Source organism: Echinops telfairi, unplaced genomic scaffold (genome assembly GCF_000313985.2).
Source record: "Echinops telfairi isolate 266 unplaced genomic scaffold, ASM31398v2 ScPeMD7_655;HRSCAF=1070, whole genome shotgun sequence".
Classification (NCBI taxonomy): Eukaryota; Metazoa; Chordata; class Mammalia; order Afrosoricida; family Tenrecidae; genus Echinops; species Echinops telfairi.
In genome coordinates this window covers 35,291,068-35,303,948 of record NW_022104553.1, presented here as the reverse complement: position 1 = coordinate 35,303,948, position 12,881 = coordinate 35,291,068, and the positions used below count along the sequence as shown (strand labels likewise).

The 12,881-nt window shown below is 46.1% G+C and overlaps 1 protein-coding gene across 1 annotated transcript in view; it reads left to right on the top strand.

The window, feature by feature from the left end:
* The window catches only part of LOC123522006 (WT1 interacting protein), a 20,195-nt gene extending 12,248 nt beyond the window's left edge, over window positions 1-7,947 (top strand). Inside the window, exons 3-8 of the mRNA XM_045292916.1 lie at window positions 1,520-1,587; window positions 1,748-1,810; window positions 1,989-2,119; window positions 2,828-2,879; window positions 3,592-3,660; window positions 6,848-7,947. Coding sequence (XP_045148851.1) covers window positions 1,520-1,587; window positions 1,748-1,810; window positions 1,989-2,119; window positions 2,828-2,879; window positions 3,592-3,660; window positions 6,848-6,988 — 524 coding nt within the window. The 3' untranslated portion in view covers window positions 6,989-7,947. The remainder of the gene's footprint in view (window positions 1-1,519; window positions 1,588-1,747; window positions 1,811-1,988; window positions 2,120-2,827; window positions 2,880-3,591; window positions 3,661-6,847) is intronic.
* The last annotated feature ends 4,934 nt before the right edge of the window (window positions 7,948-12,881 follow it).

Below are 12,881 nucleotides of genomic sequence, written 5' to 3'. Positions count from 1 at the left end.
AAGTTTTACCTTTTCCTGGATGGTGAGCATCTTCCTCTGGCGCTTATTTTTATTGTCAGAAGGCTTAGAAGAAGCAGCTTGTTTAGGAGCCATCATAGGGCTTAGATAAAATTTCTTAAAAATTGCAAACAATTACAGTACACTGTACAAAAGCAAAACTGCATCTGATATGTAGCTCTGATACGTAGCGATGCAGACAGAAGCGTGTACAGTATAAGCCAATCAGTGGCAGTAATGACAGAGCATGCGCTGTTACGCAAAAACCGTGATAGAGTGAAGCCGCGGAAGTCGAAGCGCGAAGTGGCGAGGGTTCACTGTACTGATGACAGCTTCCAATATCCCAGCAACACGAAAGTCACCATGGTACAACCAGCTGACAGACAAGTGGTCAGTAGGTTTTTCATTGATACCATTTGTTAGGTTGAGGAAATTCCTTCTCATTCCTAGTTTGGCATTGTAGTTCTTCTCTAGATTGTAATGGTCATGTCTCTAACATCTTGCCGTGAGGGCTGATGTTGCTTTTGTTTTGACAAAGACATCTTTGTAATATTGTAGCTGTGAGTTGAGTCAGCACTTGACTCGTAGCATCCCCATGCAGTGAAATGAAGCGTTACCCAACCCTGTGTCATCCCCATGATTACTTGCAGATTGGATTGTTGTCATCTGTAGGGGGGTTTCCTTTGACTGATTTTCACAAGAAGATTAAGAAATAAATCTTTTGTCCTCATCTGCCTTCGTCTGGAAACTCTGCTGAAACCTGTTCGACGTTATAGCAACATGCAAGCCTTCATTAACAGAGTTGGGCATGAGGTTCATTAAGTAGGAATCCAACCTCTTACCTTGAAGGCAAAAACCGCCGCTGCCCGGTATTGTTGGTAAGTGCTAGCTAGTCGGTTCTGCCCAGTCGGGCCGTGTGCACAGGAGAAAGAAACGCCGCCCAGCCCCGCTCCATCGGCCAGCTGTTCTTTTGCTTGAGCCCATTGTTGCCGCCACTGTGTCAAGCCTTCATCCCACTGAAGCCCTTCCTCTCTCTTGCTGCCCTTCCACTTCACCAGGCGGGGTGTTCTCCAAGCACTGGTCTCTCCTGACACCTGCCGTCTTTACCTTGAAAGAGCACTGGCCACACTTCTTTTAAGACAGATGTTTGCTAGTGGGCCTCTTCATGTGATCAAAATCGTACTTCCAGTAATCGTGGAATAAGGAAATTTATTCTGAGAACTTGACTCTGAATTCAACTGAACTTGAAGTGGGTGTATTTTTTATTAATCAAGGTGATTCCTATTTAAAAGGTAGTTCTTTATACATTTACAGTAGTTCTGCTGACAAGATTCTGTTTAATATTTTTTTCTGAAATCGTCATTTTTATGACAGCAATAGTAAAACCTTGAAAAGAACATTTTGAATCCACCTGTGATCCCATTTCTCATATGCTGGAGGCAGGAGCTGAGAGATGAAATCAAGGCGCCCTATCCCGAGTCTGCAGCAGTCCAGTGACCCCACCTTGACGCTTGTCTTTCAGGAAGACGGCTCAGAGGGAAGGCCTTCTACAATGTGGGCGAGAAAGTGTACTGCCAGGAGGACTTCCTGGTGAGTTAAAGCTGTGTGCCTGACTGCGGCCAGGAGGGGGCCCAAAGGTGGGGGATCCTCCTTCTGATTCACATGGACATTGGCGGCCGGGAGGCAGATGTTCTCTGGGGAATCAGTGGCCCTTTGTCACCTCACATCCTGGATTTCTGTCCTCTCCCAGTACTCCGGGTTCCAGCAAACAGCTGACAAGTGTAGTGTGTGTGGACATCTCATCATGGAGATGGTAAGAACCGACCCCCTCCCCAGACTCCTGGAGCCCCCACCCCTGTGACCAGGGTGGACTCTGAGGACCCCATCCTTTCACCTGTTCCAGACTTGCCAGGGGCTCAGACCAGACCCTCTTCTGGGGGCTGTGCTTAGCCTTCCACCTGCATTGACCCTTCAGTGCCTCCCACCCTCAGATCCTCCAGGCCCTCGGGAAGTCCTACCACCCAGGCTGTTTCCGGTGCTCTGTGTGTAATGAGTGCCTGGACGGGGTGCCCTTCACCGTGGACATGGAGAACAACATCTACTGTGTCAGAGACTATCACACGTGAGTAGCCAGCACTGTGGAGCAGACAGGACTCATGCTGCCTCTCCTTGAAGAATTTTTCTGGCCACCCTGCCTGCCTATGCTCCGCTGTTCTTGGCCTTTTCATAGACGGCACAAATGGAGCCGCTTCTGGGCTCTCCTTGTGATCGCTCTGTGATTGAGGCAGGGCATGCCTTGGATTCTCTCTCCTGTGATCCAGCCACCGGTCATCTCTGTCCTCCCTCTGCCTTACCCTCCATGCTCCACTTCTCTTAGTGGCGAGGACTCTGCTAGTTGCCAGCCAGCATCCATCCCTCTGCTCCCAGGAGCAGGCAAGGCTTCTTCTACCTGGGAAGACAGTCTTGGATCACTGCAGAGCCTGCCTCTTTTTACCCCTGGGGCTGGCCATGCCACCATTCCCCTTGTGGCTCTAGGTCCTCCCCTTAGAGCTCCTATCCTATGCTATGTGTGGGATAGGTAGTCAGGGAGGGGGCAGGAAAACCCAGGAAGCAGTTGGGAGAGGACAGAACTATCCTGCCAATGGTGATAAGGTGAAGGCGAATTGGAGAGCCAGATAAAAAGGCTAGTGCTAAGAAGACATGACAGAAGCTGTTCTGACCCCAAAGTAAGATTGGATGCTTGGGTCATTTTGCGGGTGGACATGATGTCCTTGTGCCCTTGCCTTCAGGTCACTCAGCTGGTGACTTCTGGTTTCCTTTATTCCTCCAGGGTTTTTGCACCAAAATGTGCCTCCTGTGCCCGTCCTATCCTCCCTGCACAGGTAGGAACCACTCACCTGGAGATGTTTAGGCTCCTGGTCCAGCCCAGCATCTGCTCAGGCCTGTTTGGGTCTGTCCCAGGTGTGGAGCCACAGTGGGAGGGATGAGCACATTCTCCTGCCCTGCATCCTTCAGGGGCGAGGGATGTGTGTTGGGCCCTTGCATGCAGTTGTGGTAGAAGTTAGAAGAAAATGGTAACCCCTGCTGCTTGGCTTCCCCGCTGACTCTCTCAGTTCCATCTCCATTGACATAAGGGCTGCTCGCGGGGTCCGATCAGCTCTGCCAGCTGAGGTCTGTGGGGCAGCAGAAGAGAGAAGGATGTGAATTGTGCAGAGTAAAGACCCCCGGGTCATCCTCTGTGTGCTTGTTTTACCCCAGGTGTGTATGCCTGGGGAAGCTGGGCCAGCAGTGATCTTTCCTGACTCCAGAGAAGTGAAAATGGCACGCAGACCTGTTCCCCCACATTCACATTCATGACAGCTGTCACTTGGCACCTGTGTGTGCTCTTGGTTGCAGTGAGGATGCAGAAGGTGCATGCATAGCCATTCTTGGGAACCCACTGATAGCTGGTTTAGCCCCCATGGATCCCCTGGTGTCATTGCTCACACAGGAACGAATCTACATCCATCCACCAAAGGCATGCTAGGTTCCGTAGATGTGTGCTCCATAGCAGAATTTGCTTTCAGCCCTAGTAAATCCTGTCTCTTTCCGCAGGGCTGTGAGACAACCATTCGTGTGGTCTCCATGGACAGAGACTACCATGTGGAATGTTATCACTGTGAGGTGAGCCTGGGCCCTCTTGGAAGGTGGGTGGTCGGGGACACCCCCTCCCTGGCATAGAAAGTCAGAAAACGTCCTGAAGGAGAGACTCCCCAAGCTAAGAATTGAAGGATGAGGAAGAGGAGCTAGCCACTGAGTTAGAGTATTTCCAGGTAGTGCAATTGGAAGTTGACTGAGAATTTGGCAGGAGCTGGTGGCAAAATACCATGTGAACTAAGGTTTGTGGGTTCAACCTTAGGAAACTGGAGAATAATTTAAAAGGACGACCAGGTTGCTTTTGGATTTTAGAAAGGGCACTTATTACCAATGTAGAGAATGTTTGGAGGAAGAGCATGTGGGGGTGGGGGCCCTGAGAAGGTACAGAAAATGATACAGGTTCTGCATGGACCAGGGATGACAGGCTGAGTCAGGCTTGTGGTCCTGTGTCCAGAAAAGTCGATCGATTTGATTGCTGCTGAGACAGTAGAAGGGACTGGATTTGCTGGGAAATGACTGGATAGGGGGTTTGAGGTTGGGAGGCAGGACAAAAGGAGGAGGGTCCTAGGTGTTCTTTTCTGTAGCTGGAAAGACACACACGTCGATCTCCAGTAGGTAGGTAGGTGTTCTACAGCTCAAAGCACCTGGGAGGTTATTGTTGAAATTTGGGAGTCATTGGCACCTGGCTTTCTCCACTTTGATAATCTGCCTCGTAACTTCCACTGGCCTTGAATTCTCAACTCGAGGGGGAACACTGCGCTGTGACTGGGTACTTCCAAGGGTGAAGTACTCAAATGATGAATTACATCGGGCAGATCTGTGTGCAAGATCTCTTTAAAGTCTTGAAGAGCAGGGCTCTTCAAGAAGGACCCCGGCTGGCCATTATATCAGTCATCTCATGCATGTGGAAGCAGGCCAATGCATCAGGAAGACCAGACAGGAGTTGATGCATTTGAATTATGGTGTTGATGAAGAGTATTAAAAAGTACCAGAAGGCTAGACTGCCAGAAGAACAAACAAATCTGTCTTGAAGTACGTACCACCAGCATGCTCCTTAGAAGTGAGCGTCAGGAGCGACCTCTCCTTGGAGAGTTATGTAGAGAGGAAGGACTTGGGGCTCAGGACAGTGCGCAGCACCAGTCTTTAAGGGCTGCCTCGAGGTAAAGCAGCTGTAAATGGAGGCTGAGAAGGAGTGAACAGGAAAGAGGAGGACTGTTCCAAGAAGAGCTTGTGTGATTAGAAACCCCGAGAAGAACAGGAGGGCACACCCGTGAGGAATATTCAGTAGAAATCATGGATCCCTCAGGGAGGAGTCCAGTGGTCCCGTGGGAAATCCTGCTGGGACCAAAGGAGCCAGGAGCAGGCCTGGTCTGCAAGGGGCCAAGATTCCCTGGGACACGATGAGTGGGTGGTAAAGACAGTAACAAGCTATCAGATGTATTAACTGTGCCTGCCCTGCAGGCATCATATTGTCCTGGGGAACTTCAGTTTTCCCTTGGGATTTCTGAACTTGATGCTTAGTGAAGAGTTGATGTTGAAAATCATAGAGCATGTCTTCAAGCTGCTCGTGGCTGATCCAGAAAAGGAAACTGGCTCCTTGAGGAAACTCCATCCCGGACAGTGCTTGTGAGCAACCACCTTCTGAGGTGTGAAACCAGGTGGCCTGTGTACCTGTGAGACTATGTCACCTGGTCTCACAGGTTCCAGGGAGCTGTTGGGTGGGAATTGGAATCTACAAGCCCTTCCACCCTTCCCTCTCTGGTGTGTTGTGGTTATCTGTCAGTGGTCTGTGGATGGACACGAAGCCATGATTCCCCTTTCTTACCTGCGAAGAGTGGGGAAAGTATTGGTCTCATTGTCTTTGGCCAACAAGTATTAAAGGTGCAAAGGAAAATTCAGCCATGGATTCAGTGAATGTGATCAAAGAACCACCTTGAGGGAATGGGCATCCAGAAGGAAGGACGGAAAAAGCAGTCCAGCTGGTCTTGCTAGGTGCCCACTGACTTTGACGGCATGTCTTCTAGGGCTGCCCTTCACGTGTTCTGTCAGTTATTTACAAAGGTCATGGAAGGATAAATCATGTTTTGAACACAGAAAATTAACTAATAAAAACTGTGGTAATAGTAAAGGGGCAAGATGAGGGCCATAAAGCAAAGCTTCTGTAAACTTGATGCCTTTAATTCCGCTCTTCCCATTATTTCCTACGGCCTCTCTGGTCAAGTATTTGCCTCAGCACTTGCCAAGTTCACCATATCCCCTGTGGCAGATTCCATGACAGTTCTCAGTTGTTACCTTCCCGTTCACTCAGCTTTCCCCCAAGCGGGCTGTTCCTCTGTGACAAGCTTTCCTGACTTCACCTTTAGAACAACCCACTTTTAATTCGCCATTTTAATTTTCCCCTCGTTTGCTCACTTTTCCCTTTTCTTTCCATCTTTTAATGTCTGATGAACTCTCCAAGGCTCAGTTCTTCTGAATTTTCTCTTTTCCAGTTAGCTTTATTCTAGGAAATGCTTTGTTTTTTCCCTTTGTCTTTAAAGACTGTTAGTGTTGTGACATTCAGATGTTCCTGCAGCTCTCTCGCCACCCTTGTATTCAATTACCCCTGCGTTAGATAGCTAGTGCTGCTGTGACAAAAATACCGACAAATTTATTCTGTTACAGATCCAAATTCAGGGCTTGTTTCTAAGGAACTACTTGGGGAAAGTCCCTGTCTCCTGTTAATGTCTGTGGGCCCAGTGTCCCTTGTGTTTGCCATCAGTTTCCCCCTGAGTCAAGCAGGTTCTCAGCACAGGGGACCTGGGATCACAGGACAAGTTCTACCCTAGGTCTTCTTTGCTATTGCTAAGGCCACTCTGATCTCATTTAATCTCTTAAGTAAAAGAAATTGACTTAAAGATACATTGTAATTATGTAAATTGAATCTTGCCTCATTAATTTAATTGGCTCTAATCCTGATGTATTTACATCAGAGATGTTAGGATTTATAACACATGGGATAATCAGATCACGGAATGGAGGATAATTACATGATACTGAGAATCATAGTGCAGTTAAGAATTGGGGGCACACAACTCAATCCACAACAACCTCCTCCCTCAATATCTTACCTCAAATCCCCTGTGTAGATACTCTAGTTTTCCCACCCATCCTTTCTGCTTGTGCTAATACGAAACACCTCCCCTGACCCTGGGTTCTGTGCTGTGTTCTTCCATAGGACTGTGGCCTGCAGCTGAGTGGGGAGGACGGACATCGCTGCTACCCACTGGATGGCCACCTGCTGTGTCGCTGCTGCCATCTTCGGCGCCTCCGGCCTGGCTCCCTTCCGTCACCTGCCATGCACATTACAGAGCTCTGAGCAGGGGCCTGGTGCCCGACCTGGGGTTGTGTGTGTGTGTGTGTGTGTGTGTGTGTGTGTCTGTGCTGTGTGTGGGCCATTTGGGTGGCCCCAGGTTAGTTTTGGAGCATTGTGTCAGGGTGGGCGGGGCTGCCATGCATGCTTCTGTCCCACGGTGTCCTCTCACTTCCCACTGAGCTCCTGTCCGCCGGGCCGGCCCCGCCCCATCACGTGTATTTATTCACCGTCTGTGCCTCCTCAGGCAGCTAGCCTCTGGGCTCTGCCTGCCTTCCACTTCACCCCATCACTGCCTTTCCCTTCTGGGGTCCCCTGTGCCCCAAATCCTGGAGAACAGGTTTCAGGTGTTGTTCAGAAGGGGTTAAGACCGCTTCCACGATCACTTCCTGGGGTGGGTATGGTCTGGAAGGCCGGGGTTTGTGGTGTGCTTGTGTGTCTCAGAAATACAAACGCTGGTGGGTGGGAAGGCTGCCATGTTAGGCCTGGGGACTGTGCCCTACCTTTGGCCGTTAGGGACACACCAGGGCACAGCCACAATTTCGGCCTCATTTTCCACCCTGGCTCCTGGCATGAAGACTGCACCCTCCTCCCACCTTCCTCGGTCACCTGGAAAGAACCCCCTCCCTCAGAATCCCAGTCACAGGTCATGGGCAGAGATCCCGAGGGGGTACCCTGCCCGGGTCTCAAGGAAGACACGTGTGTGTGCATACCATTGATCTGACTCTGCAGCCAAAAAAAGGATATGACTTCACTTAAATTAAGTTGTGCCTATGAGAATATTTCCATTTTATTCAAAGGAATATTGTCTGTCTTCTAAAAAACCTGGACCAAGGTGGTGGTTTCTTAAAAAAATTACAGAGATTTCACACATGTCCAATTTGTTGTATATTATGCAGTTAGTTTCAGGTGGTAAAAGCATTGTAGGTTAACTATTTTTATATAAATTCCTTTAAAATCTCAAAGTGTGTGTCTGCCTTTCAGACTTAAGAATAGTGTTGGGGTTTGCTTGCGTCTGTCTTCAGAATGGTGATCTGCTGAAGTGCAGTTGCTCTGTAAAGCAAGCAAGCATTGTAGAGAGAAATTGAGAATGGACGGTTGATAGAGTGAGAGGAGGGGAGAGACAAGACGGGGGTGTGGAAACAGATTGAATTCATTGAGGGTAAAGAAGCTGGTGTTCTTTCCCTATTCCTTCCTAAAAATAATCCCCAGAGCCAGGTGATGTAAAAGCATTTGAATGGGTTCTCAGCCTCAGTAACCCCCTAAGTTGTGTGTTAGTCTCAGGATCTGGGGTTCATGGTCCCAGGGTGGGCAGGGGTTGTATTAATGGTACTAACCTCTTAAACCCTAATTCTTACCTGGTCTCAATGTTTCCTCCCCTTCTTTGGCCATAAAACCTAGATGAGAGCTTATTGAACTTCAGGTACACATGAATGACTTGTGTGGTCTTGCTCTGGGAGGGATGGGAGATACAGTAGTGATTTTGGGACCTAGAGGCCTAGATACTGGAATTCACAGCAACAAAAGCCTGGAGAGCAGTATGGGCCATGGCCTGCCCAGAAGTTCAAGTACAAGGGAGTAAAGTAGGGATGTGCTCACCACCTACTCTAACCTCTTCACCCCTATCCTCAAGGCTTCTTTCCAGCTCTATGGGTTCATTGTTACAAGAAGAGGTTCCTTCCTTTGATTAAAAACTGGGTCATTTCTCATTAAGTGCCAGCCATGGGCCGGTCAGCCAGCAGGTCTTCAACTACACACCTGGGAGGTGTGGGGGCTGTAACAAAGGTAGGAATCTCTTGGAGAGCCTTGGATTTGAATTTGGGGATAGGTCTAGGTATAGCAAGAGTGCTCAGGTCACCAGTAATCTTCCATTGAGGGCTGCTCAGGAGGATCTGTCCCCATGGCTTATAGGTATTGAGCTTAGATGCACCCTGAGTGAGTGTGGTGGGACTTGGTTGGGAGAGGAGTGTGTGTGAATACACAAGATGTGGGTAACTGCTTGGGCCAGAGTTGAGGAGGGCCGGTCTTAAAGATGGGATAAACTATGGCTCAAGGTAGGGTGAGAAGGCTCTTTAGACCCATAACTATGAGCATGTTTGTACAGCGCTGTCTTGGGTTAACAGGGACTGGTCTGAGACTATTGGTATTCACCAGATCCCTGGTCCCTAGAAATGGCCACCAGGAAGTGTCTAGGAACCTGGAGAATCTATGGGAAGTACACCTGAAGTAGGAAGGCAATACTCTTCTTCCTCTGGTCTGTCGGCACTGGTGGGCTGCACTTCTCAGCTTGGGAGGGGTGTGTCACGGACTCTTCTGCCCTGTAAAAAGAGCTACCCTGGAGGACAGCTCCTCAAGGACACGAGGCTGGAGGCAACTGGTGGCAGTGGGGACTGTAGCTCATACACCTGGAGAAAATGCTCAGCAGTATTTGTCACACACGTGCCCAACTACCCATGTCAGTCACCCCACACCCAATGCACACACTTGCTCTCCTTCACAGTTTGAAAACTTCGTTATACTTAGTCTGATTGTAAAAGAATAGCTCATGAGCTTTTGACTGAACCAATTTAGAAGACTGTATTTGGACAGTTCTTAGGGTTTCACAGACGAGGCCATTTTGTTTGTCTGTGCAATTAGCCACGCATTCCATATCCGATTCCCAATTGCCCTTCCTCTCTCGTTCCACATGAATAGAGCCCATTGTGCCTTGGGTGGCTGCTTTGAAACCTTTAAGACCCTAAGCACAATGAATTAGGTAGAACGGAAGGACTACACATTATTAGGCCAATTAACAGGGATGCCCCTTGAAACCAAGAACTTACGCTTCCAATCCAGTGGACCAAATACCACAAGGTGTTTGGTGGTACATAAACAGTCTTAACAGCTTGTGCGTGTGTGATGGTTGCGTGTGAAAGATAACATCTATCTTAACTCTCCAACTTTTGACAGTAGTAACAATAGGCGACTGTGCAACCCCACCTTAATCAGTGGGAGACCAATATCTCCTAGCCTTCTCCCCGCACCCCTGGGAACCACGAATGCACTTAGGCCTCTCCACACCTGCCCCTTTACGTGCACTATTTCTCCTCTAGTCCTTGGTGCAGTTCTTCAGCATAATGTTTTCACACTCCATCCATACTGAACCTTTTCAGGACGTTTTCTACTGGCTAAGTCCTGTCCCATTGTAAGTGCCCACTTTGTTTATTCATCGAGTAATGAGCATTTAGGTTTCCACCTCTGTTGACTATTGTGAATAGTTCTCCAAGTAGGCGCAGCCGCCATGAGTGATGCTGAGAGGGCTAACGGGTAGTGGGTGTAAAGGGTTGAAACTAGGTCATCCAGTTGTCTGAAAACTCACTGGCAGCCCCTTGATAGTAACTTGAGAACTTAGTGGTTGTCAGAAACCAAATCCAGTGCCATTAAAGGGATTCAGAGATTGATGAAAGCCAGCCAAACACACACACGTAAAAATTAGAAGAATTCAGGAAAACATTACAAGAGAAGCCTGACAAAATGCATAGAACAATTTAAACTCTACAAATAGCAAATAAAAATCCATAAAATTAACACGATTTCAGAAATGGGTAATATATTTGGAAAAGAATTTAATGAAGGCTGAACTAGTGAATTGGAAGACAAATCTCTCAATATTAAACTGCTAGAGGAACAATCAGAAAAATGAATTGAAGAAAGCCCAAGAATTTTGTGGAACACAGTCAAGAGAAATAACATGTAATTGTAGAACAGGAAGAGAGCAAAATTGCCAAAGTATTGTTGGAAGAAAACTTCCTTGACATAAGAGGTCAGGAGAAAACACATTCAAGAAGCTGAACAAAGCTCAAACAGGAGAGAAACCAAAAGAAAATCACTGTGACATAGTCAAATTTCAAAACCAAAGGCAAGGAAACAATCCTAAGAGCAGCCCAAGAAAACTAGTTATTTACAAAGAAAAAATCAGTAAGAGTAGGCTCTGACTTCTCAGGCAACACCACGCAACCAAGAAGGTAATGGGATAACATAAAGCTCCCGAAGGAAAAAATATGTATACACTCGCACAGCTACAACAATTCATAGTTCAATTAAGTCAAGCCTACTTGTACAGTTGCTACCACAAACATTTTCTTTCTTGAACTCCTTGATATCAGCTCCCCTTTATTCCCTCCCTCCCCCACCCTGCCACCATGAGCCCTTATTATAATACATTTTTTGCCATATCTTACCCCATCCAATAAATACCTATAATTCCACCACTCATTTGACATTACCTTGATTATATATGATTGTCTATTCTGGACTTTGCACCTGTTGTGTTGACATACATTTTCCTGCACTGGCTGGATTATTGGATCTGATTATTGCCTGATTATTAGATCTTCTCTTAAAACTTTTTTTCTTTTCAGTCATTTTATTGAGAGCTCTTACAATGCTATTACAATCCATATAGCGACTGTATCAGGCATATTTGTACATGTTACCATCACTCTTTTCTAGACAGTTACTTTCTATTGAGCCCTTGGTATCAGCTCTTCTTTCCCCAAGTAAGCTTTTTTTCTAGTTGCTACACTCCGTGCTTCAAAAAATGATCCTTAAAAAAGAAAAAGGAATCATACACTCAGCCAAACCGCCACTCAAATACCATGGTGAAGTTGGGATGTTTCCAGATAAACTAAAATGAAAGGAATGTAATTATTTATATAGTTATACATATATAGTTATATATATATGTTTTAACTAAAGGAATGTGATAAAATCAGACTAACCTCAAAAGAAATACTAAGGGGAGTTCTTTGAACAGAGAACAGACATCAACCTGAGATCAACTCAGAAACTAACTCAGATGTAGAATCATCCAAAGTAAAGCAATTAAGATTGAAAATCGTGAACCAGAGAGCAGTTTGTAATAAAGGCAGTAGTGGGACTCAGCTGGTTTGGCAGAACCCACACCTACTTTTGTTGAGCTTGGTGAACCTCTGTTAAAATGGAACTTGTAATCAGGATTCTCTGGGCAGCTGATTAATGTGGAAATCACAAATTTACACTACTTTTTTCCCCCACATTCATCTGCCTCAGTGTATTAGCACCCATAGTAATGTTCATTCGGAACTATGCTTGTAATATTTATTAGTTTCCTAAAACTTGTAATATAGTTGATGAAATACTACATTTTTATTCCCTGTTTATTGTTTCAGAAAACAAACATATAATGTAAAGAGAAAAAATGTCAAACAACCAGAGGGTGACATACTATCATTTGTTTCAGTTTTGTGTTACACCCAAAATTTCCAAGAGATTATGAATGAATTATGCAATTCCTGAAAGTGTTCAAAGGGCTACAAATATTGTCAGAACAATGGTTGTAAATTCAGCAGAAGCAGATCATAATATATTGAGAGAAGAACATAATGAAGATGAACATATGTTCAGAGAAGGGAAGTCGCCTAGCTGTTTCTTATATATCAAACACAATGACTATTGTCTAATTGGTCTGCCTGTAAAGGAATGGGATCCTACTACAGTGAAAAGATGGTTTGGGATAAATCACACAGCTGATGATGCTAAGATAAAAGTGAAGAATATTTCAAAGGAAGACATCAATCAGGAAGCAATGTATCTTTTCTTATGTTTAAAATGGCAATTAGGGCAGTGAACCAGTTGTGAAATTATTTTAATCCCACCACTGAATAAATACAATTACAACAAAAAATGAGGAAATAGTACAGTTACAGAACTTCGGCATGGAGAGGAAAGCAAGTAGATTTTTAAAAAAAAACATTTTATTAGGGGCTCATACATGTTTTATCATAATCCATACACACATCAATTGTGTAAAGCGCATTTGTACTTCATTCTCAAAACATTTTCTCTCCACTTAAACCCCCGACATTAGGTCCTCATTTTT